This window comes from Neltuma alba, unplaced genomic scaffold (genome assembly GCF_004799145.2).
Source record: "Neltuma alba isolate B1F8T4 unplaced genomic scaffold, ASM479914v2 tig00012190_pilon, whole genome shotgun sequence".
In the NCBI taxonomy this organism is placed as follows: Eukaryota; Viridiplantae; Streptophyta; class Magnoliopsida; order Fabales; family Fabaceae; genus Neltuma; species Neltuma alba.
In genome coordinates this window covers 6,421-32,992 of record NW_021636730.1, presented here as the reverse complement: position 1 = coordinate 32,992, position 26,572 = coordinate 6,421, and the positions used below count along the sequence as shown (strand labels likewise).

Here is a 26,572-nt window from a genome sequence, read left to right as displayed (position 1 = left end):
TGTTGATTTTGATTCACAATGGAGGGAGAAAACTACAGAAATTCAGCGAGGGGGGAGAAGCAATTCTAATTACAGATATAACCTTTCCTGGATTTAAAATGACGAGTGGGTATTTGGCCCTGTGGCCGTCTGGGGACAGAATAACGGCTAGGACACCGTAAGGGTAATTACGTCATTTAAGACATTTTGAAAGTATTATCAATTATTATGATCATGATCATGCACGTTCCATTTGTCTGTTGGTTTTTCAAATACAAGGAGGCAAGGTTCACCTGCCACCGCTCAAAGCAAACAACCTTCGTTGCATGACAGGCGGGAAAAAAACACCTTTCAAGAGCAGAAGGAATCCGAGAAATTTTCGGAGGTTAGTCTTATAATTAATATAGTAGAAATTTTTTACCTTCTTTTATTGCCAAAAATAAAAAATACATGATGCATCAAACAGACTCAAACATTTCATGCCTGTGTTAAGAAATCAGCGTGGTCACGAAGCCCAAAAATGTGTGTGGACTATTATAATTGTTACTAAATAAATGGAAAGCTATCACGTCAAGTCATTTGGTTCCCATTTTAAGATTTACTAGTTTTTTTCAGGGATCCTTTTTGCAAGAGCTTAATTTTGACTTTACACTTAAATGCTAGTGCTTGATTAAAAATCCAGGCGTTTCTTGAGGTTCAAAGAATGACATAATTATATTTTAAGGTTTTACGAAAATATCCATTTAATTTTAACCGCTTAATTTTAAAAAATATATTTTTTATTCTTTAATCCTGAAATAGTTAGTCTAACAATCATAAATGAACAGAATGAACTGTGACTACTGATATATGTTTGGTCGGTTATGATCTAAAATTACTTTTTTATGTGTAAAGTACTAAAAATACATAACGAGATACTCGGTCCTCAATTGTTGAATTGATTTTGATCCTAAATAAAAGGCTCATTTCTCATGTTCATCAATTTTCTCTATTTTCTCTAAATTATCCCTATGGATACTCCCCCAACCATAATCAAGTAGAAGAGGAAGATAGAGTATTAAGAAAGATGATTATCATATTTTAAGAAAAACGTGTCACATTTCTTATAATTAACTAACTTACCTAATTTTCTTAATCTAATCAAATTAGTTAAATAAGTCTTATATTAAGAATTGAAAGCGTAATTACTTTAGCAAGAAGGCAGGGTTTGCAGTTGATACGCCGTGTTATAATATTGTGTCACTTGAGTCTCGAAGACGACAGTTTGTTTTTGCAGCGTTGCGAGAGAGAAAAAAACAATTAGTAGTTTCAGTCGAGAAACACTGCTTTTTCTTTTCTTTGCCTGATTATCTAAGTTTGTTGCTTCCAATCAATACCCGCTATAACGTTCTATTGTCAAATATCAGATGTTCGACTATAATAGAATTTTATTCATCTCATATCTCCGGGGAGCAAAATCTGGTCTGATCTGCAAGAAGTCTCAAGTTCAGGTGTGATTCAAGTGCTATGCCAGAAGCTACATTTTACAAACAACTCATCAGTTGTACATCAATGCAGTTGAGAAACGTACATACAGACTGAGCAGGTCAAACAAAATCCCGTCAATTTTCCCCGGGATAATTCTTCCCAGCATCATAATAAATAAACGGCAGCTATCCCTTACATCAACTTCACATCTACTAGACTAACATTCTTCAAGCTTTTAAATGCAAATCTTGCGGAAGGCTAGAAACACAGGTTGCGGTGATGTAAAACTGTTCCATGGTTAGTGATCAACTTAAAAGATGAGATCCGGACGACTGTCCTGTGGGCGTTTGATCCCTAAATTTCCTGTTCAATGATTCTGTACAAATTTACGACCGAAATGAATTTCAGGTCAAAAGAATCTCATAACACCATGACAGTCTTACGATGCTCTAACTTGAAAGACAATGACGTAAAAAAAAAAAAATCTAAACCTACTCAAAAAATAAAAAAAACAACAAAGGCATAATTAAAGAAGATGATTGTATTCTTGTAAAATATTATCTGTCTTCAGTTTTGGCATTTAAGAAAACAAAAGCACAAACTACGCAGGCGTAGATACCTTTAAATAGCTTGATTTGCGAGAAAAAAGAATTTACAGAAGATAACCATACAAGGATTGTCTAATTTTGACTTCTCTCAATCACGTTCCATGAATGACAACTTTGCTTCTATGTAGTGATTAAGTATATGCTCATAATTGCTGTTATAGTAGTTGTCATTCACGAGCGTCTACTTGTTATTATATACAAAAGTGGTGAAATCAAAATTCCACATTGACTACCCCTTTCTCAAATAATTTCCGGTTGCCAGAGCTCTCATCGCTAGCTCTGGCAGTAGTAGCCGGCTGCCAGTGATGGTAGCTCTAGCGGCAATAACTATGGACGAGGAAGGTTTTTTTTTCCCCCCAAAAAAAGTGAAGGCCCTTTATGCAATGTGCCAAAAAATTTAGCATTCAATTCACTTGGGACTTTATTGGTATTAGGCCATTTCATATGCGTATTTTAGAGGTACTTAGATGTGATTCTCCCAAATCATATATGTAATAATCCATACCAAGTCTTTCTTTTATGACAGCAGCACTTTCAGCTCCACAGCTTTTCCGTGCAAATGAGGATATATCGTTGTGCATTTCACATGAGGGACAAATTCCTGCATCTTCCATCCATTGCAGGACCTGCAGAAAGAGGTTGCATTAATTTTTACAGGCATTCATAAAAGAGGGAATTAGTGGAAAACTAGGAATGAACAAATGTTGTGTTCCAGATATGCAAATTTGCCTTGCAGCCAGAAAAACAGAAGAATAATGCAACCTCCCATGTTCTGAACTGGCACCGGTATGGAAGAGAAAAGCATTATCCCATTACCCTAAGATATTGCATGGGGCCAATATATAAAAGTGTGGGAGGAATTTTGGCAACAAGAGTTCACATTCAAAGAGTCAAAACTCTTGAATTAGTGTTCCACAAGTTTACCAAAATCCAAGCAACAAACCTACCAACCATTGTTAACATCATGGGAAAAAATTGCACACATCCAACGAAAACCAAGAACTTTGAAGCTGTATGCATTTTTAAATTAAATATTCAAGAAAGAGCTAGATGAACACCCAAATGCAATACATAAAAGAATATGAAGGAAATTAAGGTTACCTCTAAGCACTTCCTCCAATTTCCAGAGGATATAAGGTTCTTCAGTAAAACAGAATAAGTGCTAAAGCTAATTTCAGCACCTGAAGCAACCATCTTGTAGAACAACTGGGGCATTTGAAAATAAGATGACCAGAAAGCAAGATAATGTCAGATGAGTAACCACTTCGAATCATGCATTAAATGAGAAAAAGAGATCTAAATAAATGTAGTGGCAAAACATATTGAAATTGCACGACAACATTTAGCATAAACATGTAGAAGATTTGATACCTGCATCATAGTCTCAGTCCTTCCACTTTTTCCTAAAAAATGCAGGAACTGATTAATAAGTCCAACTGAAGCTACAGCAAGGAAGGGCTCCATATAGATAATTAGTTCACCAGCTGTCCTCCAATCACGTAGCCTAACAGCAAAAGACAATTTAGCAAGACAGACATACTACAATTTAAAAAAAAAAAAAAATTTGCAGCCAAAATATCAAAGGGAAGATATATAAAAAAAACCATATAGACATATATATAATACTACATCTGGTCCTCAATATAAGAGCTAGAAAACTAATATGGGGATATTAAGAAAATTAGTTTAGTTATTTGTAACAAATATGTGTTTACTTCCCCAAACTACCCTCTCTAATTTGTACATTAAAACTACCTTTTGGGGGAAACTCCTTGCAATCAATAAGAATACTTCAACAGAAAATTTATAAATTTGAGAAATAAAGTCGGTTGAGATCTTATATATTTAGGACCAAACCCCAACTAGTTCTTATATTAAGAACTAGAAGTAGAACGAACTCTACCAAAATACCATACCATGGGACATTCCCAAAGGCCAAAAAAAAAATCAAATATCTAGACATCCTAGTTGAAGATCTACCCAGCAACACGTGCTTAAATAAGCAAAATTGTAACATCAAAATCAAATTTTATAGTTAAAAAATATGCCTTTAATAGGCAACAATGAGCCAGTGACCAATTGCACCAAACGAGGGAAGGCAAAACAAGTATCTTTATGTCTCACAACTGAAGACCCCTCCATCTTATATATCAAACAACATGGCTAGCAAAATACTTCTAATAATAAAAATTAGCTATTAAACTTTTGCCAAAGAGGTGAATGCGCAATGAAGCCCAGATCAGGAAGATAACAAGAAAAAAATCCAGTTTGGATTAGAAGAATGCAGTCCAGGAGAATAAGATGAGATGGACATCACAGAAGTTTCACAAAGAATCAACCATGAAAGATCATTGTAAAGTGCAGGGCATGGTTACAACTTACAAGCTACATGCAGATATTAATTCAAAGATAATGGCATCAGTGAATGGAATCTCTTTCTCTCTCATGCTTTCTGCCAGATTCAAAGCCCTCCTGGGTTGGCCTCCTTCATTGAAAGCTCTCATCAGAGCAGCACAACCAATAGCATCTAGTTTGATGTCATTTGTAACCATTTCTTCGAAAAGTGCATATGCTTTTTCCCAATGACCTGATAAACACACACAAAGTTACTCCAAAAATATATAAATTCCATTTACCATAGTATTGTTTCAATGGTTAATAACTTAATAACCTACCCTACCTGCAGCACTGTATGCATGAAGCATTGCAGTATATGTAACCACATCAGGGTAATAGCCTGACTTTTTCATCGAGTCAAATGTAGATTCTGCTTCTGTGAGTTCACCCTAAAAATCACCCCAAAACATATGAATAAAAAATATGACAAAAGGAACCAGAGTCATGAAATTTTATAATTACTCCATTAAGCAGTATCATATTCACAAGGTACTTGCCTGTTTGCTATAGGCACATATGACAGATGAATAGACCTCTTTGGACAAAGGAAGTTTTAGATGCATCATATCTTCCCAAAAAGAGAGTGCCTCACTGTATCTTGACATCTTGCAACAACCGCTGATGAGCACAGTGAAAGTAACAGAATCAGGCTTAACTTTTTTCTTCCTCATGGAATTATAGAAGCCTACAGCTTTGTCATATTCTCCCACACTCATGTAACTTCCGATTGCTGAATTATATGCAACTGCGTTCAGTTCAATACCCCGCATCTCAGCTGCTGAAAGCACCGTATCAATCTTCACCTTCTTGTTGCATTGTCCACATGCCGACAAGAGGGTGCATATTGAGACAACATTTGGCTGAATTCCATCTTGCTCCATCTCACGCAACACTTCAACAGCATCTGCTAACAAACCACCAGATCCATAGGCATCAATCAGCGCATTGTAGCTAACAAGGTTGGGCTTGCAGTTGTTTTTCTTCATCATTTCAAATACTTCCCTTGCCTTTTGGGGTTTTTGAGATCTTCCATAAGCGTTAAGCAGAGATGTATAGGAGACAACATCTGGGCGCAGACCAGCTTGTTTTATCTCATTAAAAACCAACTCTGCTTTATTGTCCATCCCATGAGCGGCATATGCACCAATTAGTGCATTATATGATACAATATTAGGTTTTAACCCTTCTGCCAGCATTGTATTGAACACAGCCTCACAATTTTCGACTTGTCCACACATAGAATACAAGTGAATGATGCTAGTGAATGTGACAACATCAGGGTGACATTCTGACCTCTTTTCCTTCATGGAATTGAAAATGACAAAAGCTTTCTCATATTGTTGAAGCTTTATTAGACAATGAATCACAATATTAAGCGTAATTGTGTTTGGACGAATGTTAGTTCCCTTCATTAGTTCAAAATAAGACAAAGCTTTGGAATACTGAGCCCCACTTTTTAATGCTGATAACACAATATTGTGAGTAACAAGATCAGGCCCAATTCCGTTGTCTGTCATTTTCTTGCAAACATTAAGAGCTTCTTTCCAATTTCCACTAGATCCACAAGCATTAATCAAGTTGTTATATGTTGATCGGGTTGGTGGAATCTGCAATATTTTGTTAGTGTTACAAACAGCACTCGAAATGAAAACACTAGTTGTCAAGACCTATCAATTATTTTTCTAAGTTGTTTAGAACAGTGCAACCCCTGAACCAGATAGCAGATAAATATCTATCACCAGACTTAATTACTCATTCCAACAACTCAACAACAGTTAGAACAAAAACATAAATAGTTCCAGAGAGAAAGAGAGATCCTCTACCATCATGTTAAGCAAATTCAAACTTCAAAGAGTATCTAACAGTGAGATCTAAAGTATTTCGTATGAGAGAACCATGAACATTAATCTATTAAGTTCTTTTCCTTTTTTCAAAGGAATGAATTTCATGGGGCATACTTTGTCTGGCACAAGTAAAAAAGCTCATTCATTACACTTCATCATCAAACAATATGGTGAACTACTTAAACATACTTGCTTCCATCCCTCCAGGTTAGCGAGCATGCTTCCTAAGACTTGTAAGAGATAAAAGATACGGTATGAATGCTATAGAAGATATAATATGCCAAAACAAAAAACAAATTGAGGAAATCTAATACTAAAAATTGAGGAAACCGAAAAAAGGAGGTTGCTCACATCAATTTAGACCCACTAAGATTGATTAGGGAAGAAAAATACAAGGTACACACAGCTGCACGAAGCATGTCTTCCATGATATTCAGAGCCCAACGCCATTGTCCTGCTCGCCCATGAGCATTGATAAGAGCATTGTAAGTCTCCGCATCAGGCTTGCACCTTAAAAAAAAAAAAAAAAAAAGATGAATGCAATATGATAACCTGAACAGTGACTACAGAAAATCAGGCAAACTCAGAAAATCAATTGCAAGAGTAATCATGAGCAAACCAGTGCAAAACATACTTAAGAGGCATCAACAATAGCAAAAGTCTATCTCATTTTCATCCATATCCACATTCGAGATGAATATAAAAGGCATATGGAGCGTACAAATATTGAACGCAATCTTACTAAAAATGAGAGTTTGCACCAAAGTAAAACCTGGTACCTCCATTCTTGCATCTCAAAAAACAATCCACGCGCCTGATCCGTTCGATTATGCCTAGCATTTAACCTTATCATCATATTATATATATCAGTTCGAGCACAGTAATTTTTCTGATTTTTCATCCAGCGGAACACTAGATTACAGTGCTCAATAGATCCCGTTCGAACCAACTCCTACATAATCAAAATGCAGATTTAGATTTTGGCGTATCAAACTGAAACTTAACAGGTAAATAGAATTATTTTTGCAGCTGTATTCAGAAATGCGAATGCAAAATACTAAGAAATTCAGGGGACTCCGGTGACCATGAAAATTCAAAATGAGCTATATCAGCGCAATTACGCGCAACAGACAAAATCAGCAAGCATAAAATGCCAACAGAGAATTTCACAATACCCGAATAAGCACAGGGAAATTCTTCCGAGCAAAGCGTCCAACCCAGCGATTCAGGAGTCCCTCGATATCCTCCGACAGATTCAGCATCAAAACCATGTCCACCACCTCAGACACCGTCCAGTCCTTCTGGAAGCGTCTGCCTTCTACTCGCAAGCGATAGCGCTGAGGAATGTCATTCTTGCGGAGCCCACTCAGCCGGGTGGAGACTTCGTGCTTGCCGCCATCGTAGTCCACGAAACCCTGCTTCGTCTCCTTGAACGCCGCTTCGTTCTTCTTCTTCTTCTTCTTCTTTGGCGCGTCGAGTGGAGTCGACTCGGCGGTGATGGCGAGTTTGAAAGAACATCGGTGAAGTGCAGTTGCCATCGACAAGGAATAGAGCTGGCTGGAGCGAGTGGATGGCGGTTATAGATAAAAAAAACTCCAGCCTTCCCTTCGAAGGGTTCACATGGGTCGTTAACTATCCGCGCCGACCGCCAACGCGTATGCGCGCGTCTTTAGTTTCCCCCTAGAAAGCACATAAACGGGCAAATGATTAGCAAATATTTTTTTAGTCAAAAATCAATATGCCCTGCAAACAAAGTTTTTTCTGGACACACCGCATATTGTCACGGACTTGGTCGCAATTCCAACGAACCGTGCGGCCTAGCAAACTTCTTGCCTCGAGTTGCTAGTCAGTCTACTCACGAAGGAACACGAAGGAACAAGATACTCAAAGAAAGAACTTTGTATTGATCTCTCAAAGTACTTACAACACTCTCACTTTCTTGAGTGTTTCAAATGAATGAGGGGGAGGGGGTATTTATAGTTCTCCACCTCCTCAATGGCCGGCTAAGATCTACTTGATCCGACGGTTACAATGTCGTATCTAGAATACTCTACTAAAATATCTAGATATTTACAAAGGGGTTAGGTGTCTCTACAACTATCTATAGTATTCTGGAACCTTCCAAGCTTCCCCAACAAGCTCCACACATTTCTAGAGAGTTCCAGACTTACCCAAGACTTTTGTGGACACCTTTGGACAGTTCTGGGCAGCGAGCCTTTGTGTATTTTGGGCAAAACATGAGCGGTGCGTTACATTCTCCCCCACTTAATGTGGCGACGTCCTCGGCGCATCCCTCTTGTATGCCTCAATCTTCTCCTTATAGTCCCATAAAGCCAGCTCGTGTTCCCAGCTTGCTTCACTATCGGGAGATCCTTTCCATTTAACAAAGTATTCAATGTAGCTCGGATGACTCCCACGTCTCAGTATTACTCGGTGCACGAGGATTTCCTCAACTTCCCGTTCTGGCACCGTAGTAATTGCTGTAGGGGCTCTTCTAGACTCACCTCTACTTGGTTCATCCTTGTCTTCGTTGTATGGCTTCAGTAGACTTACGTGAAAAACAGGATGCATCTCCAAGTGTGAAGGTAGAGTCAAGCGATAGGCTAGCTTACCAATGCGTTTCTCTATAGGAAACGGTCCTTCATAGCGCCTCACTAGCCCTTTATGAACCTTGGCGAACCTTCGGCTTTGATGAGGAAGGAGCTTCACCATGACTAAGTCACCTTCCTCAAACTCTAAGTGCCTCCTCTTAGCGTCGGCCCACTTCTTCATCTTTTTCGCGGCTTTTTAAGTACGCTAAGTCGCCCTGATTTTTCATGCCACCCCTTGGCAAACTTGAAGGCTGAAGGACTCGGGCCTTTATAGCCAACAGCTAAAGTGTGCGGAGTCATCGGTTGTTGCCCCGTGGCTAACTCGAACGGACTTGACCCAGTTGATTCACTTTTCTGCAAGTTGTATGAAAACTGGGCAATGTCCAAGAGCTTGACCCAGTCCTTCTGGTTGGCACTTACGTAGTGCCTCAAGTATAATTCGAGTAAAGCGTTCACCCTCTCCGTTTGGCCATCGGTCTGCGGGTGAAAGCTTGTAGAAAAGTTAAGTTCGGACCCCATAATTTTGAAGAGCTCCATCCAAAATCTTCCTGTGAAGCGAGTGTCCCGATCGCTCACAATAGTCTTTGGTATGCCCCAATACTTTACCACGAACTTGAAGAACAACTTCGCAGCATCTTCTGCAGTGAATTTGGTTTGGACTGGTATGAACACTCCATACTTGCTAAACCGGTCCACCACCACCATAATATTGCTGCATCCTTCTGTCTTCGGCAAACAAGTGATGAAGTCCATGGAAATACTTTCCCATGGTCTCTCGGGAATCGAAAGTGGCTCTAGTAAGCCAGAAACGGGGCGCTATTCCACCTTGTCTTGCTGACACACAAGGCAAGTCTTTACATAGAGCTCAACATCATCTCGCATCTGGGGCCAAAAGTATGCTCGCTCAATGAGTGCCATCGTGCGTCGAACTCCAGGATGTCCAGCCCACCTTGAGTCATGGCACTCCTTAATGATCTCCTTCCTTAAGCCTTGCCATTTTGGCACGTACACTCGGTTTCCTTTGGTTATGAGCACCCCATCCTCAAGCCAAAACCGGCGTGTCTTCCCTTGACTTGCCAATTCCATCAAACTTTTGGCTTGTGGGTCTTGCTTTAGTCCCTCCTTGACTCGATCAACCAAAGGGAAACTCGGGCTAGTGATGGAGGCAAGCTCGGCCTTTCTACTCAATGCGTCGGCCACGACGTTCCCTTTTCCTGGCTTATACTCCATCACAAAGTCGAACTCTGCTAAGAAGGCTTGCCACCTTACCTGCTTCGGTGTAAGCTTCTTCTGCTTAAGGAAGTAGCTTGTGGCGACATTATCGGTTTTCACAATGAACTTGGTACCCAGCAAATAATGTCTCCACGTTCTCAGGCAATGCACCACGGCCGTCATCTCCTTCTCTTGGACTGTGTAACGCCGTTCTGCATCATTGAGCTTACGACTCTCGTAAGCCACCGGATGACCTTCTTGCATTAGGACTCCTCCTAAGGCAAAGTCCGAAGCATCCGTTTGTACTTCGTATGGTTTGGTGTGGTCAGGCAAGGCCAACACCGGTTCCTTGATCACGGCTGCTTTCAGCTCCTCAAAAGCGGCTTGACACTTATCGTCCCAATCCCATACTCGGTTTTTCTTTAAAAGATCAGTGAGGGGAGCGGCTATCGCAGAGTAACCTTTGATGAATTTTCGATAATAGTTGGCCAATCCAAGGAAAGAACGAAGTTCGGGTACCTTCCTTGGCGGCTCCCATTCCTGTATAGCACGCATCTTGGACTCATCCATCCGTAGTTTGCCCCCTCCGACAATGTGCCCTAAGAAAGTTACTTCCTGTTGAGCAAAGGCACATTTCTCCTTCTTGACGTACAACTCGTTCTCCCTGAGGACTTGGAAGACTTGCCTAAGATGCTTCACGTGCTCCTCCAACGTCTTGCTATAAATGACAATGTCATCCAAGTATACCACCACGAACTTGTCCAAGAACGGTTGTAGGACTCGATTCATGAGGGTGCAAAATGTTGCTGGTGCATTTGTGAGTCCGAAAGGCATCACAAGAAATTCATACGAACCATACCTCGTGACACATGTTGTCTTTGGTTCGTCTCCCTCAGCTATCCGTACTTGATAATATCCCGACCTTAGATCCAACTTGGTAAACCAACGAGCTTGGCCAAGTTGATCAAAGAGATCGGCAATAAGTGGGATTGGGTACTTGTTCTTCACCGTGATCTTGTTAAGCGCCCGGTAGTCGATGCATAACCGAAGTGACCCATCATGCTTCTTCTGGAACAATACCGGGGCTCCATAAGGTGCTTTTGATGGACGGATATATCCCATGTCCACCAACTCCTTCAATTGCCTCCTAAGTTCCTCAAGCTCTGGAGGCGCCATACGGTAAGGCACCGCCGCAGGTGGTGTGGCACCAGGCACCAACTCTATCTTGTGGTCCACCTCTCTCTTTGGTGGCAACCTCTTGGGCAACTCGGGCGGCATCATGTCCTTGAATTCTTCTAGGACATGCTCAATACACCTCGGGAGGTTTTTAGTTGGCGAGGCTACTGCTTCTTCTTCCAAAGCAACTAGATATGTGGGCTGCTTCTTCTTTATGCCTTTGGAGAGTTGCATGGCCGAAATCTGCTTCTCTCGGAGTTGGGTTTCCCGTTCTAGAGGTACTAGTCGGGTGTTACCTTCTTCCAAGATGCACATCGTGTTGGCAAAGGGGATTGGCACGGCCTTAACCTTGTCCATGAATTCCATGTTTAAGACAATTGGATAGTCATCCATGGTGACAATGGAGAAGTCTACGAGGCCGTTCCAATCGCCCAAGCTTACCTTGACATCGCGAGCAACTCCAAAGGTAGCCCTCGGTTCTGAATTGACTGCCTTAAGCCAACCACGTTCTCCTTGGTAGTGAATGCCCAACTTTTTAGCCTCTTCCACTTTAAGGAAGTTGTTGGAAGCTCCCGTGTCCACAAGTGCTTTGACGGTGTGTCCTCCAATCTCGGTTTCCACAAATAACCGTCCCTTCCTTCCGGATTTGGGCATCTCCACTTTTGCCTTAATTGCATTGAGGAGTTGTAGGGATCCTACTCTCTCCTCTTCCCGTTCCCGTTCCTCCCTTTCCTCGATCAATGCCGAAAGTTTAGCCTTCTTTGGGCAATCCCTGGCTTTATGTGGTCCTTCACAAAAGAAGCATTTAAGTGATGGCCTTTCTCCAGCTTTGTACTCCTTGGGACCCTTCGACTTGTCCGTGGTCTCCTTGCCTCGGTGATGCTCTCCCCCACTCTTTCCCTTGCCGCCCTTATCTTTCAGCTTTGGCTTCTCGGGTTTCTTGAACTCAATAAGGGACTCGGCAATGGAGATAGCGGTGGTCAAGTCTTGAGCACCACGTCTTTGGATCTCAAGTTTAGCCCACTGTTGCAATCCATCCATAAAGGCAAAGAAAGCTTCTTTATCAGGATAGTCAGGGATCTCAAGTAGTACCTCAGTGAATTCCTTCACATACTCGCGAATGCTTCCCTTGTGTTGAAGACGCCTTAGCCTACCCCTGGCCTCTTCTTCAACATTGCTAGGATAAAATTGCTTCTTGAGCTCACTCTTGAATTCAGCCCAAGTGTCTATGGTGCAAGTGCCTTTCTCTATGTCCCCTTGTCTCCTCCTCCACCATACCATAGCGGTGTCCTCGAGGTAGAGACATGCCATGCTAACCTTAACTGTATCGTCGGTAACGACGTTCGCTCGAAAGTATTGCTCCATGCTCCATAGAAAATTATCTAGTTCCTTCGCATTTCTTGTCCCTTTGAAAGCCTTAGGTCGTGGAACATCTACTTTAGAGGATGTAGTCCTTACATCAGACATGGACGGACTTTCTTGTGCAAGAGCCTAGGGGTGAGCAAAACCGAACCGAAACCAAATACCGAACCGAACCGAACTTAATTCGGTTTTTTCGGTTCGGTTAATTCGGTGTTCGGTTTTATTTCGGTTTTTATTTTTAAAAAATTCGGTTTTCGGTTTTCGGTTCGGTTGGAATAAAAAAATTTCGGTTTTAACCGAAAAACCGAATTGTATTAGGCAGTTGGGCTATTATTCAGTCTAAGTCCAAATATCTAATAATTTTATCTTAAAAAAATAAAGCCCAGTTTACAAAAACTAAAGCCTCAGGCCCAAAAGAAGAAACCCATACAGCTGTACTCCACTTCCAATCTTCCACTATCACTCCTCATCGTCAAATCCCATTCCCAATGCACCTTCACAGCTTGCATCAAGGCATCAATCAAACAATCACTCAACCGTGGAACTCCAGAAGCTTTCACTCTTGGTTCTTTCAATCTCCATCGTCATTCTTCAAATCGCATTTTCCCCTTTTTAGTCTCATGCTTCACATTCGCCGTTGCAGACTCGCTGTCCTTACTCTCCAGTTTTCGGTTGTTTGTTCTTTATATACTTGCTCTCTTGGTGACTCCATCTACCTTCTCTCCCTCCTCAATTCCTTTTATCTCTCTACTTATAGATTTTTTGCTATTAGATTTATAAACTTGTATTCTTATTGCTCTCTACTTTTTATATTTTCTGATTCGTCCATCTTGTCGCCTCTGCTTGTATGTTCTCTGCTGGTTATATTTTGAACTTGCATTCTAATTCCTCTTAGCCTCTCGATCCCATCTGTATGCTGTGAGACTGGTTGCTTTTCTATTAAATAACCGAACAAATAATCTAACCGAACCGATTTATTTTGGTTAATTCGGTTCGGTTAGTTAGTAGCGTTCGGTTTCGGTTCGGTCATGAAAATATGAGCTATTCGGTTATTCGATTAATTCGGTTATTACCAATAACCGAACCGAATAACCGAATACTCACCCCTACAAGAGCCTTCTTGCACAAGATGAGCTCCTCTTCGGCACTCTCCAACTTACGCGAGACCCTCCCGAGTTCTTCACGGATCGAAGAAACCTCATCCCTGTGAGACTCTTCCATGGCCTTCATGTTGTCGAGACATTGGGCGAGGACTTTGTTCATGGCGGCTTGCATCTCCTCACGGAACTCGTCCATGCTTTGCCCCATCTCCTCGAACTTCTCCTCCCCGTCGGCTATTGCAAGCTCCACCTTGGCTAGCCGTGTCTCAAAACCCTCCATGGTTTCCCTTGAACTAGATCTCTGGGATTTAGATTTCTTCTTGACTCCCTCGGACATATTGATAGTCTCGCTTCCGCCTTCCATCTACCTCTATGTTCCAACGATCTTCAAACCTTGGCTCTGATACCAACTGTCACGGACTTGGTCGCAATTCCAACGAACCGTGCGGCCTAGCAAACTTCTTGCCTCGAGTTGCTAGTCAGCCTACTCACGAAGGAACACGAAGGAACAAGATACTCAAAGAAAGAACTTTGTATTGATCTCTCAAAGTACTTACAACACTCTCACTTTCTTGAGTGTTTCAAATGAATGAGGGGGAGGGGGTATTTATAGTTCTCCACCTCCTCAATGGACGGCTAAGATCTACTTGATCCGACGGTTACAATGTCGTATCTAGAATACTCTACTAAAATATCTAGATATTTACAAAGGGGTTAGGTGTCTCTACAACTATCTATAGTATTCTGGAACCTTCCAAGCTTCCCCAACAAGCTCCACACATTTCTAGAGAGTTCCAGACTTACCCAAGACTTTTGTGGACACCTTTGGACAGTTCTGGGCAGCGAGCCTTTGTGTATTTTGGACAAAACATGAGCGGTGCGTTACAATATGTACGGAAAACAAACCCAGTGCGAACTCTGAAGCGTGTATGGTATGCTTTTTATTTGCTTTTACGATCTTTTAAACATAAAATTCATCAATAACTACATTTATATTAAGCTCTGCAAAATTCTTATTACCTTTAAGTATTTAAGTAACATATGACAATTTGCAACACTTTTTATGTTTATAATTGAAAATAACATTTTCCTCATCACATTTAAAATATATATATAAGAAGGGAACGAAGCATAAATTTTTGTTATATACATGTACACACACATATATATTCTAGGTTGGATCGATATGTTTAACATATTATTATTTATTATATATAAATAATAATATTTAATATAAGACCCAATTATTAAGTTAGTTTTAGTCCTAAATATAAGACTTATTTCTCATATTTATCAATTTTATATAAATTACCCATATAGATATTCTCTCAACCATAATCAAGTAAAAAAGAAAGAAGAAGCATTAAGAAAGATAATTATAGTGTTTTAGGAAAAATATGTCACTTTTTTATAATTAACTAATTTACCCAACTTCTTTAATCTAATCAAATTAGTTAAATGGATCTTATATTAAGAACCAGAGGAGTATACAATAGCCGCATTCTATTCTATTATTATTGATTAAATTCAACTGTTATTGGCTCAGTTATTGGATTTTTTTCCCCCTTCTCGGCCAGCCCCTATCTTTCGAATTCAATCCACTTGAAATTATAATTATAAATTTCAGGAAAACACAATTTTATCTTTGAATGATTTTTTTCCAGGACAGTGGAAAACTTCAGAAATCAATCCACTCTACTCACATTACCAACTCCTTCCCATCTAAATTAAAATTAGATTATTCAGATCTTTGATTTTTTTTTTATATTTTAGAATAGACAAAATACAATTGCAAAACAAAAAACTAACGACCAATTTTAAAAAAAAAAAAAAAAAAGCAAAGGGAACGACCAAAATTCACACAAAAATATATTAAACTTCAGCTGTCTACATTTAGTAACATCCTAACGAGCTTGGTCAAAAAAAAAAAAAAAAACATCCTAACGAGTAAACAGTACGAGAACAATCAAGAAACTAATGTGCAGGATAAATACTTATAATCATTACAGATCTTTTTGTTGTCTTATAGATATTAGTAGATTAACAATATGAATACATGTAACAATGGACAAAATTTGCAACCTTACGGTTTATGCATCGAAGTATAATAGTCCTATGATTTAAAAACCTTTAGAGGAGTTAGCCAAGAGATTCAAACCTAGAACTTGATGAAAGCCAGCAAATCAATTACACTTGGTTAGCCTGAAAACTTTATGCTTAGACATTAAAAAACCTGCAGATACTATTTTACCTGTCATCTCCCCCACTCAGATGGGGATTCACTAATCTCCCCAGGAAAACTTTATGCTTCGCACATTTGCTGGTAGCACTTGCTTTTCTGATTGATGCAGATTGCTTCTCATTTTGGTTGTGATTTACCTATTCGTCTTGTGGGATTTGGAAGATCTCATGGATCCATGAGAAGCTGCCTTATCCTTCCCAGTACTCTTAGCCTTAGGCATTACTTTTCTCTTCCCACCACCAGCGAGACCTTTATTCTTACTACTCCAATTGCCCTTCTTACCTCCTTCTTGACCTCCTTTCTTTGAATTATTATTATTATTATTATAAGAACGCCTAGCTCTTTTGGCGGAATCGGATTCATGATCAGATTTCTTCTCTTCCTTTCTCTTTTTAAGTTTGCCTGCACCATTCCCCTGAGAATCTAAATTCTTGGGCTTCTTCTGCTTTGGCCTATGATACAAGGGGGAAAGAAGGATCAGATAAAGGCTGCTGCTTCGGGTTTGTAGGATCAAGGATGACGTTCAAAAAAACCAACGAAGTAAATAACAAAACTAGTTAACAAACAGTTGAAGCTATACCCCTTCGCAGATTCAGGAACACTTTCTGCATCATTATTGACATCTTCCACTGCACTCGATCTGCCATGGCGGTTCTGGAGGGCAAAGAGTGCAATACAGTGAAATGAAATGTTTAAAATTGGTCAGCATTTACCATTTAACTAAAATAAAATGAACTTGAAAGTAATACAAAGTTCAGACAAAACTCCAATCGAAGAAATCCAATGGGTGCACAACATAAATTGTATAGCTGGCATATAGATAAGAAGGAAAGGAAGAATTCACCTTACAAAAAACAGACAAGGGGAAAAGAATTCTACATAAGAGATAAATAATTGTTTAAAGCTCCAAAACAAAAGGATGACTATCCGGGGGGGAGTCAAACCAGAGACCAAATGCAGTCTGGCCCCACGTAAACTTAGTAACCATTAGTAAATCAATAAAAGGTTTTCATTATGGCAGCAAAGAAGAACGTAGTTTATAAATTGATCATTGCCTAAATTTAGTCACTATATTTTTGCCTTAGTGAAAAAAGAAAAAAAAAACTGAGATTTGAAGTTTGTGACTTTGATGCATTTGAACTTCAAAGTCCACATGTCCAAAAAATTTGCGTTTGTGCTTAAGTTGCTGTCACATAAGAATAGGCTCAGGCCAAGTTGAAGGTATAGCAGTGGTCTCTTAACTAACAGAAAAGGGCATACCTCTAGCACTGTCTTGATAAAACCCATGTATTTCCCAGGGGCAACCGCCTTGACTGCTGCAGCACCACACTTCCGTATTATTATCTCAAATATGACAGTGACCTGCACAAAACTGTCTATATAAGCACACACTCAAGCATTGATTAGAATTTTACAATCATAACACTAAAATTTGCACTTGCCTTTGATCTAAAATGATGTCTTGAGACAGACGACCAGGGAAGGACTTCAGTTGCAATATCTGAGAGGAAGTTGTGCAGATCTTTTGCTTGTAAGCAGGAGACAATCACTTTTACAAAGCCCAACACAGCCTGTAAAAGATGTAAGTCAGCTCAGTTGTTGTTATGTATAGATCCTCTAAAAGTACTGTGACTTTGAAATTTGAGTAGGAAAGTACTCACTTTTATGACTTCAACACCTTTGGTATGCAGCAAAGACAAAAGAGATGGAACAAGATCAGACACTGAGAGAAAGATGTCTATATCCTTGTACGCCAAAACAGACAGTGCAGACACTGCCCCACTTTGTATATGCGGAGATGAACCAGAAAGATACCCCATTATCTGAATATTATAGAATGTCAATCACTTACTATTTACGACCAATGGATAAAAAAAGCAAGCGAAATTAAAAAATAGCACAACCAAGTTCAATAGTGCAATAACCAAATAAAGATTTGAAAACAGCATAAAGATAAGATCTCATTGCATAAACCTATTTTTTTTACTCCCTTCAGTCCTTATTATAAGATTCAAATAATTAATTTGTGGATAACAAACAACCGGTTAAAACTAGTTAAAAGCAATAAATAAGTTAAAAATATACATTTGTTTCCAAATATGCCCTTATAATAAATGAGAAAAAGGATAAAAAGGAATGTATGAGGAAATATGATGAGAAAGAGAATGGCAAATGAGAGAGGATAAATAATTAAGGGCAAAATTAAAAAAAAAATGTACTAAATGTTAAGACCAACCCAAATTAAAGCTTATAAAATGAGCCACACACCTCTTCCCAAAGTAAAGCTTATAAATAAGACCAGAGGAAGTAGTTTATATATAGAACATAATCGACTTTTAACCAAGCAACTACTGAAAAAAAAAAAAAACACTTACAGAAAGGAACATCAAAGTGAAATACAATATGCATTTACCATGTTAATGAGTTTATGATATGGTGCAGTCGGGCCATCATAAGATAAGTCTCTCAACGCGGAGCCAATATCAAGGAGTACATTATATGCCTGTTTCCTAGCTTCATCGTCGCCCTACAAATTACAATTGGTTGTCAGTTTAATAAAGCCAACATTTTTCCTCTTTCATTTAAAAAGACAGACAAAACTTAAATCTGAAGTTTTTGACAAGTACATCAACAATATTCACTCAAATCTTACATCCTTTAATGTGAGAATTATTTCATTGAGAATTGAAAAGGCTTTTGAGTCCACCTCCTCCTCCAAGCTCATCTGCAGAATGCGTAGAAGAATTAGTTATATTCTTTCCCCCTCAAAGGGCCACCCAGTTATTCACTTATTGGTCTAGCTTTAACAAATTACAGAAAATTTATTTATCTTAATTGAACAAAATTCTGACCTTCATTGTGCGTATCATCAAAGTGTGGAAACAAGCAAATCGGCTTCTAAGACATGCAATATCACTTGGAGGCTTCTGATTTAGCAAGAAATCAATAAGCTCTCCATATCGAGAAGAACAAAAAGATGTGTGTTCCTGCATCAACCAGCAACAGTAATGAAACTGGAACCAAAAAAAACGACTATGGAACATGAGAATGTTGCGCAAATGCAAACCTCCAAAATTTTGCTCAAAGTGCAGTAAGCCTCATGATGAACCCGCTCATTAGCAGCCTAAATAGCATAATATATTTGAGTAAAAGGTTAAACCATATGGGATAGTCAACAGAATTATTAAAAAAGCAGTAAAAACAAAAAAAGAAATGTCCATCGCTCAGAAATACCTGAAAAGAGTTTAAAGTTAAAGCATAGATCATCTCAACAAGATCATCATTGGCTCCCTCAACAAGAGATGATGCCAATTCCAATATCAATTGCCTGAACAAATAAGTAATTATGAACATTCAGTGACTTCACAATCACATAAATGAAATGAGTGAGTTTTCATCATTTACGATTGTTGGGCTCTCCAATTCAAATATTATAGTCTGAAAATGATGCCAGCAATGGACATTTAACATCAGCTATTTGATAAGATGGTTGACTATAGCATAAGAGTGACATAAAATGAAGGCTGCCAAAGCGAAAAGTTGGTAAAAGGACAAAATTTACAAACTGGTATTTATAACAAATCAATGGATTCTTTCCTATTTATGTTTGCAAGTGTTCATCAGCTTAGATTTAAAATATACTTATACCTGCACCATCCTCTCTCTCAAAAAAGGTACTTTGCTAAGGATTATAAGGCTTCAGAGATAAAATAACCTGTGTTATAAAGATAACTAACAATTTAAAACAGAAAAGACAGGGAAAGTAATAAGGATGCTATGAGATTAGCATTAAATGCAAAACTGAGACATGCATGACGTATTGCCCTTGTATTAAAATCCATACTGCCATGCAAGACCACTGACTCAATTATCCTTAGAAAATTAAATTTCCACTGTTACCTTTGAGAATCTCCCTCTGTGTCACTTGGTTCACTATCTAAAGTTTGATCGTCATTCTTCAGCTCTTCAAATTCACCTTCATAGTCAATAAACTGAAACCTTTTAAGTAATGACGCAAAGATTTCTTTAGTTACAGAAGAATCAGTGATAGAAGCCAGACATCCAACTGCTCCCTGAGAAAGAAAAAAAATCAAACAATTCAAATTACTTGTATCCTGTCCATAAACAAAAATCATCAGGCAATCGCTTAAAGAAATATCAGAGAGAAATTGAAAAGAGTGTGATAGATACAAAACCATAAAAATAATCTTTATTATTATTGAGAATAAGGAGAGCTAGAGGTAATGTTTCCAGCCAAGATGACACCTAAAAGTTTAGATGCTGCATTGACTTGAAACCTCCCTGAATAAATATTCATTAGAATGATGATAATGCCAACAAATTCTTGATTACAGGCTCTATTCAATGACATAATTGAGATAAAATTTAGGCCTGAAAGATAGCAACTCCAACTGGCAGGTAAGGGTAATGCTGTGCAAATTATTGAAAAATAGAAATAAGTCATGCATTTTTCAAGCAACACAAGGAAAGAAGAGAAGGGCTTATCTAAGACAGGGAGCGAAATAAGTGATAAATGAACAACCTTTAAAGGAATGTGATTGCCGGAGTGTGAATTTATAAACAAGTCTGATAGTACACGAAGCAATTGGTTAGAACAAGAGGCCAGAGCCTTAATGTTTCTATTGGCTTCTTTCTTTGAGTAGGAAGGTGAAGTTCCAAACTCCATCCAAGAATCTCGTAGTGCATAGCAGCTTGACTCACTCTTTTGCTGGCTCACACTTCTGTTCTCATTTACAAGAATCTACACAAAAATTAAGAGTAAGAAAGGTACAACTTAAATCATATAGGGCTAATCAGTTTGGAAGGAGAGAGACCTGTAATGCCATGGAAATATTTTCATGCATAGAAGGGTTCTTCTTGAGGAAAGTAATAAGAATATCAGACAGACTGGAAAACCTCTGGTAAGTATCCGTTGCATGACGACAAAAGCTAGGCAGCAATGCCAAGAGCTCATGAGCTCGAACCTGCAGATCTTGGCTAATCGCTGACTTTTTTACTGGAAGGGGGAAAAAATAAAAGGAAAAGGCCAGTTAAAGCTGGTAAAGGTGAGAAACCAGATAACAACAAGGAACGAACATTTTAGGCAAGACAGAAGACCATCTCTCCACGCAACCAAATTATTCATAATCAAACAATTGTTGCCACTGTTAGGAAAACCAGACCAAACCAACCTGCCTAAACCTAGTCAAACCTCAAGAGTCAACCAATTTTGAAATTTTGCACCTCATAAGATTCATTCCTATGAAACAGCACAATTCATCATGATCAGATCTGAAAAACTAAGAATGCAAGGCTCTAGGAGAAAGTGGAAGTTGAAAAAACGAGAAAATAAAGGAAAGAAAACAAGAGAAACAAAAAGTGTGTATTCGGTAATTTTTGGAAGTTCTCTCCATCATGCTCCATCTCTTAGCAGCATCTCGTTCAACTGTCAAGGTATCTGGAAAAAATCGCTACTTCTACAATTGGGCTCTTCACATAATATTGGAAACTCGAAAGTTATATATTAAAACTCTTAATTAAGGGTAGTTTTTGTATTGTTCAATTCAAAAATGACTTCTCAAACATATTAAAAAACATGGAATTATAATTCAATATTTAAAATTTATTAGTCTTTACCAAAATGAGTCGCAAGGAACTCAACACTTACCAAACAAAGTTTCAAATTCAATCCTTGGAACTAAAAAAATCACACTGCGAGAACAACATCCTCAATTGGGGCCCAATTTGGATTGAATCCAAATTAGCTGACATTACAGATACTGAATGGTTTGTTACACCCCAAAACCCCAAAAAAAAAAAAATCCTAGTATTTATCTGTTTCTGCAGAAAATTTTGAAAACATATTTACCTATTACCAGTTCAAACATGGTTCAACAACGGTCAGAACTAAACCATGAACCACTATTTTCCTTAATTTAATGCCTGACCCAAATTTAAAAACACCAGTTATAATATCAGTACTTTTTTTCTGTACTTTTATCCAGTAAAACAAAAATAAGGAAATCACATTTTAGAATGATAAAACTAACTAGTAAGCAGAAGATTTTGAAAAGAATGATAAATCACACGGTGAAAAAATAAAAATTGGTAGAATACCTCTATGACTAGCCTTCTTAAAGGACTTCGCAAGAGGCATGATATGATCCATGTAGCATGCAAGGGTTGCTCCAGTTACATAGCACTTCAAAATAGGTATCAGCCAAATATTTGAATAAGTCAAGTCATGTTCGTCAAGAGAGATAGGTAAAAGCATAAGAATCCTCTCTGGCCCCATGGCAAAAACAGCAGCACCAAAACATTTCTGAAGCTGCGTGATTACAAAAAGCAGAAAAACCAATACTCAGCAGAAATTTGAGCATGAAATGCATTAAAACACATTAAACATTACATGTTTATTGCAGCAGGCACAACGGTACAAAGAAAGAAGAACATCTAAAATCTCAAACCTGTGAACCGATCAGTGACAAATTTATCCACTTGGAATATTATAGCAAAGGAGATATACTAGGAATTACACTTAGGTCCCAGAAAATCAACTGCTTGGTAGTTAATTTTTTTGGGAATTAAATTGAAGTATTGGGACGAGGTGTCATTCCCCCTAAATTATACTCAAGGTTTAGAATTAACTGAGGAAAGTACATATCAGAAAAAGAAAAACCGGAAACATGAAGCATTAGTTGCACAATTTTAAGTGGTAAGGCCCGATCAACACCACAGTGGCCAAGAAAATCCCCGGTCAGTACTTACATGCTCCACACTATTGCCACCTTCAGAATTGTGGGTCATCAAGTCAGCAAGTTTAAGCACAATGTTCCTCAAAAGCACAAACGAGATTTCACCTACAACAAAGAATTACCCAGCAATAAGCAGAGATTAACACTATGTCTACCACCACCTCCCAAAAAAAAAAAGGTAAAACAAAATTATCACTGAAAGAAGGGAAAAGTACAATAACCGAGAATAGGCATAATCATCAATATGATTATATGGATAAAAAGCAGTGAACTACTGTAAAATAAGAAAGTCCCATACCAAGCTCAAGAAACAGAACAGATATGACAGACAGAATATGCTCATTTGGAATTCCAACGCCACTTGAAAGGGCATCCTCAAAAACGGCACATGTTGCTTTCAAAGCACTGCTTTCAAAACTTTCCTGATTCCTGCCAGAGGATATTTGATCCGCATTGATTAATAAGCTTAGTGGGTGCACATGACGCTTCAGCACATCCTTCAAAATACTTGAAGCCTCTGATGCAGTGCTTGCCTCAGAAGTTAGAAGACCTAAGTTCAACATTGACAGCCTGAATCAGAACACAACATGCATGAAAGGACACGTGGAAGCACACTGGTAGATACAAGATGTAACACTTTTGAATGATTAAACTCAGAAAGCATATGACAACATGAATTCCCCCCCCCCCTAAAATTCTATATAATCATTTGCTAAATAGAAAGACACCTTTAGATTATTTATAAAGCCTATTATTAGGTGAATTCAGCAAGAGTTACCTTAGAAGTTAAACTTTTTGACAATGTTCTCACATTTTCCCCATTTTCACTTAGAAGGTCTTCAGAAATTGTTGCAAATTCAAACTATATAATTGTGAGCTCTGACAAAGTTAAAAACCTGACATAAAATCTCCGCACAGTACTCTTTGTGGAAAATAGCAAACTATTGCTCCTAAAGTACAATGAAAATGTCTGGCAGGCCTAAGATATATTAACAGAACCAATTTTTGACCTCCTCTGACAGCTGAACGTTTTGGGATGGTTGGTTTCTTAACAAGGTAAAAGTTTCACCCATGGGTGGATCTACACTTCCTCCTCACTTCAACCAGAAAGGTTTTTGCTTGAGTGGCATGTCAGAGATATTAATTAAAGTATTCTTGGGTCTTCTCCAACTCCATAAGCTTTTGGGATAGTCGCTAGCTTGCCAGAATTGAAGTTCTTATTTTAAATGATACAGATATGCAACTGATTTGAATCAAAAGGTAACTATTCATTTTCCTCAAACGAAAGCAGATAAGGAACAGAAGTATTGCAGCTGTCTTGAGCTACTGTGTTACTGATATTTGAATGATAGGCTTGGTGAAGTAAACTAGAGAAGGCAACCTAGGATGTTTTCAATGACAGAATAATAACATCCCTGCAAATCATGTAATTCTAGAATGCAATAATTCAAGTCAAACAAAAGTTAAAATAGACAAAAGGCAGTGCTAAACATTCCATTTTAACTAGATGAAATTTGATGATGGAGAGAAAATAACAAGAGACCTAGAGTTAACCTGAACACAATCAAAGGATAAAATTTTACATTCAATTAACATGTAGCCATGTCGGAAGTACACATACCCACAACAGAACTACAAACATGAGGAAGATTCTTGATCCAAGAGCTTGACTGTCCAGTATGAAGCATGTCCAATGCACGGCTTAACAAGGATGCTGCACAAATTACAGTATCCAGGGGGTTCTTATCTCCCAAAGACACATATGAAGTAAGAGAAACTGTAATGTTCTCTGTCTCTACAACTATATTTTCAGATCTTGAAGCTTCAAAAATAGCTTCAATGATTTTAAGAACATGCCTTGTAAGTGCTGAGAACTGGGAATCAATTAATTTATGCATTTCTGAAAGCACTTTTGAAATGACTTTTGCAGAAAGACAAGGAGCAGTAAGCTTAAGTACGTTTAGAACATAGAGGACCTCCATATGTTCAGGTTTGGAGGACATATCATCTTTAGAGCCATTACTAGTCCTTGACGTGACTAAGTTTGTAGCCAAAGGCATGTAACTTCTCAGCACCGACAAAACGAACTTGCTGGCTTCCATAACAACTCTGGAAGACTGGAAAGACTTGAAAACCTTCTCAAGAGACTCCTGAGCACATCTTCGCACCTGAAGAATCCAACCAGCAAAAGCATGCGAACTGAACTTGTTTGATTCTACCAATGATTTCACCAACTCTTTGACCAAAAATATTACAAAAACAATCATCCAAACAGAACCAACTAAAAAGAACACACGAAAACATGAAAACAAAACAGAAGAAGAAAGAACCAAATCAGTTTCTAGTAAGTCTGGTTTGACCATACAACTTGGTCGAAGAATTTGATTGCATTTACTGAAGGAAGCAGACTGATGAATACACCTAGGTGCCATGCAAATGGCAAGGAAGGCCAATTGCTGTCAGCGAAATCAAACAAAATAAGATCGACAACTTTACCGCGTAAAACCTTTTCAATGATCTCAAGAAGGTGGTAAGTTTTCCTTCACATGGCATTGCATGTCAAAAAAAGTGCGGGTCTTCAGATTTCCTTCTTCCAGACAGGAGCTCTATTGCTTTGAGACACGGTTAGCGTTAGTATTCTTAGTAGGTCTTATATCATCATGACATAACGATACTAGAAGACCTCTGATTCCAATAAAGAATAGAACATGTTGTCATACGGATTACATTACTTGCATGCACAGTTACACGTCAATGCCGGGATTTAACCACCAAAGGGATATGTACGACGCCAATGGGCAGTGAAAGAGTGGATGTCTTAAATAAGGTGAGAAGACAATGAGGATTGAGTTTTGCAGTGACACTACAGAACATATGCACAAAATTGTGGATAATTAAACATAAGCATCTTAGTATGCCTAGTTACATAAACTAACAACGGGAGAAGTAATAACAAAAGCATACGAATACCTTGGGACGCTTGTCGATGGAGAACTTCATCAGTGCTTCGAAGCCCAGTCTGACAGTGTCCCAAAGCTCCAAGTCACAAAACCCCATCAAAACTCCGAAACACTTTACCGCCGCCCTCACACTAGAGACACCCAATCCCTCCCCTTCCCTCTCCGCCACCTTGACCAATACTTCAACAGCATCACTCGCCCTTGCGGGCGCAATTCCACCGGGTTGCACCAGGGGAAGGTCGATGGCCAGGAAAGACAAGAGTGCGGAAACGGCCGTCGGGTCCAAGGACTCGGACGAAGACGCAGTATCAAGTGCAGAAATAATGGCGGCAAAATAAGCCGGCGGTGTGAGAGGGAGGGACTCGGCGGTGAGATTGGAATGCATGGCTGCGGCGGTGGCGAGAAGGTGCCGGTGCTGCGGCGCCGCAGAGTTGGCATAACGGTCCATGAGCTGCTGGCAAAGGTCCGAGCCACCCTTGAATAATTCTGCGCGTTCTACTTCCATGATGAACAGATTTTCACTTGACTAGTCACACTGCCGATAATTTTCAATCCCTGCACCCCTGCAGGCTGCAGTTGGAAGGAGAAAGAGCGCCAACGGAAGCAAGGGTTCCTTTTTTTAACGGACAAAAAAGGCGCGGACCAGTGATGGATTGGGCACTTGTGGCCCAATTTATAACTAATCTGGCAACTCTTTTGTTTTGGACTGAATAATCACGCAACTTGGGCTTCCTATTTCATGAGTTCACGTGAAATTGACAGTTGTAAAAAACAAAAAATGGTATTACAAACAGGGCCTAAGCCCAAAACAGTTGTCAAAAACATTTAATTTCATCATGATCTCGTGATATATTTTTTTAACTTTTTCCAGCTCCCATC

The 26,572-nt window shown here is 38.9% G+C and overlaps 2 protein-coding genes across 4 annotated transcripts; both read right to left on the bottom strand.

The window, feature by feature from the left end:
- Nucleotides 1-1,388: 1,388 nt before the first annotated feature.
- Nucleotides 1,389-7,916, bottom strand: LOC114724488 (pentatricopeptide repeat-containing protein At2g41720-like). Its single transcript, XM_028910845.1, has 10 exons — nt 7,471-7,916; nt 7,075-7,247; nt 6,700-6,805; nt 4,949-6,058; nt 4,735-4,840; nt 4,437-4,641; nt 3,426-3,558; nt 3,156-3,260; nt 2,560-2,680; nt 1,389-1,822 (listed from the first exon to the last, which is right to left on the bottom strand). The coding sequence occupies exons 1-10, from the start codon at nt 7,831-7,833 to the stop codon at nt 1,752-1,754; spliced, it is 2,493 nt and encodes an 830-aa protein (XP_028766678.1). The 5' UTR covers nt 7,834-7,916; the 3' UTR covers nt 1,389-1,751.
- Nucleotides 7,917-15,714: 7,798 nt separating this feature from the next.
- Nucleotides 15,715-26,283, bottom strand: LOC114724487 (RRP12-like protein). Of its 3 annotated transcripts, none has more exons than XM_028910842.1 (18): nt 25,704-26,283; nt 24,355-24,901; nt 23,032-23,283; nt 22,747-22,838; nt 22,096-22,306; nt 20,814-20,995; nt 20,522-20,740; nt 19,879-20,051; nt 19,213-19,306; nt 19,046-19,102; nt 18,831-18,965; nt 18,632-18,703; nt 18,392-18,505; nt 17,640-17,801; nt 17,421-17,549; nt 17,239-17,340; nt 16,559-16,632; nt 15,715-16,430 (listed from the first exon to the last, which is right to left on the bottom strand). In XM_028910842.1, the coding sequence occupies exons 1-18, from the start codon at nt 26,196-26,198 to the stop codon at nt 16,112-16,114; spliced, it is 3,429 nt and encodes a 1,142-aa protein (XP_028766675.1). In that variant the 5' UTR covers nt 26,199-26,283; the 3' UTR covers nt 15,715-16,111. The 3 variants fall into 3 exon arrangements, with proteins under 3 accessions (XP_028766675.1, XP_028766676.1, XP_028766677.1); XM_028910843.1 differs by lacking the exon at nt 25,704-26,283 and having other exon boundaries at nt 24,355-24,447; nt 24,692-24,826; XM_028910844.1 differs by lacking the exon at nt 25,704-26,283 and having other exon boundaries at nt 24,355-24,447; nt 24,710-24,788.
- Nucleotides 26,284-26,572: the final 289 nt, after the last annotated feature.

Excerpts from the sequence above, each read along its gene's own strand:
- LOC114724488 (XM_028910845.1), bottom strand. The coding sequence starts at position 7,833 with ATGGCAACTGCACTTCACCGATGTTCTTTCAAACTCGCCATCACCGCC. Across the intron at positions 4,642-4,734 it reads TCATGCATACAGTGCTGCAG|GTCATTGGGAAAAAGCATAT; the intron begins GTAGGGTAGGTT and ends TGTGTTTATCAG. Across the intron at positions 2,681-3,155 it reads ATTGGAGGAAGTGCTTAGAG|GTCCTGCAATGGATGGAAGA; the intron begins GTAACCTTAATT and ends CTCTTTCTGCAG.
- LOC114724487 (XM_028910842.1), bottom strand. The coding sequence starts at position 26,198 with ATGGAAGTAGAACGCGCAGAATTATTCAAGGGTGGCTCGGACCTTTGC. Across the intron at positions 23,284-24,354 it reads TGTTTGTAGTTCTGTTGTGG|GTCTTCTAACTTCTGAGGCA; the intron begins GTATGTGTACTT and ends TGTTGAACTTAG. Across the intron at positions 22,307-22,746 it reads GTGGCAATAGTGTGGAGCAT|CTTCAGAAATGTTTTGGTGC; the intron begins GTAAGTACTGAC and ends GTAATCACGCAG.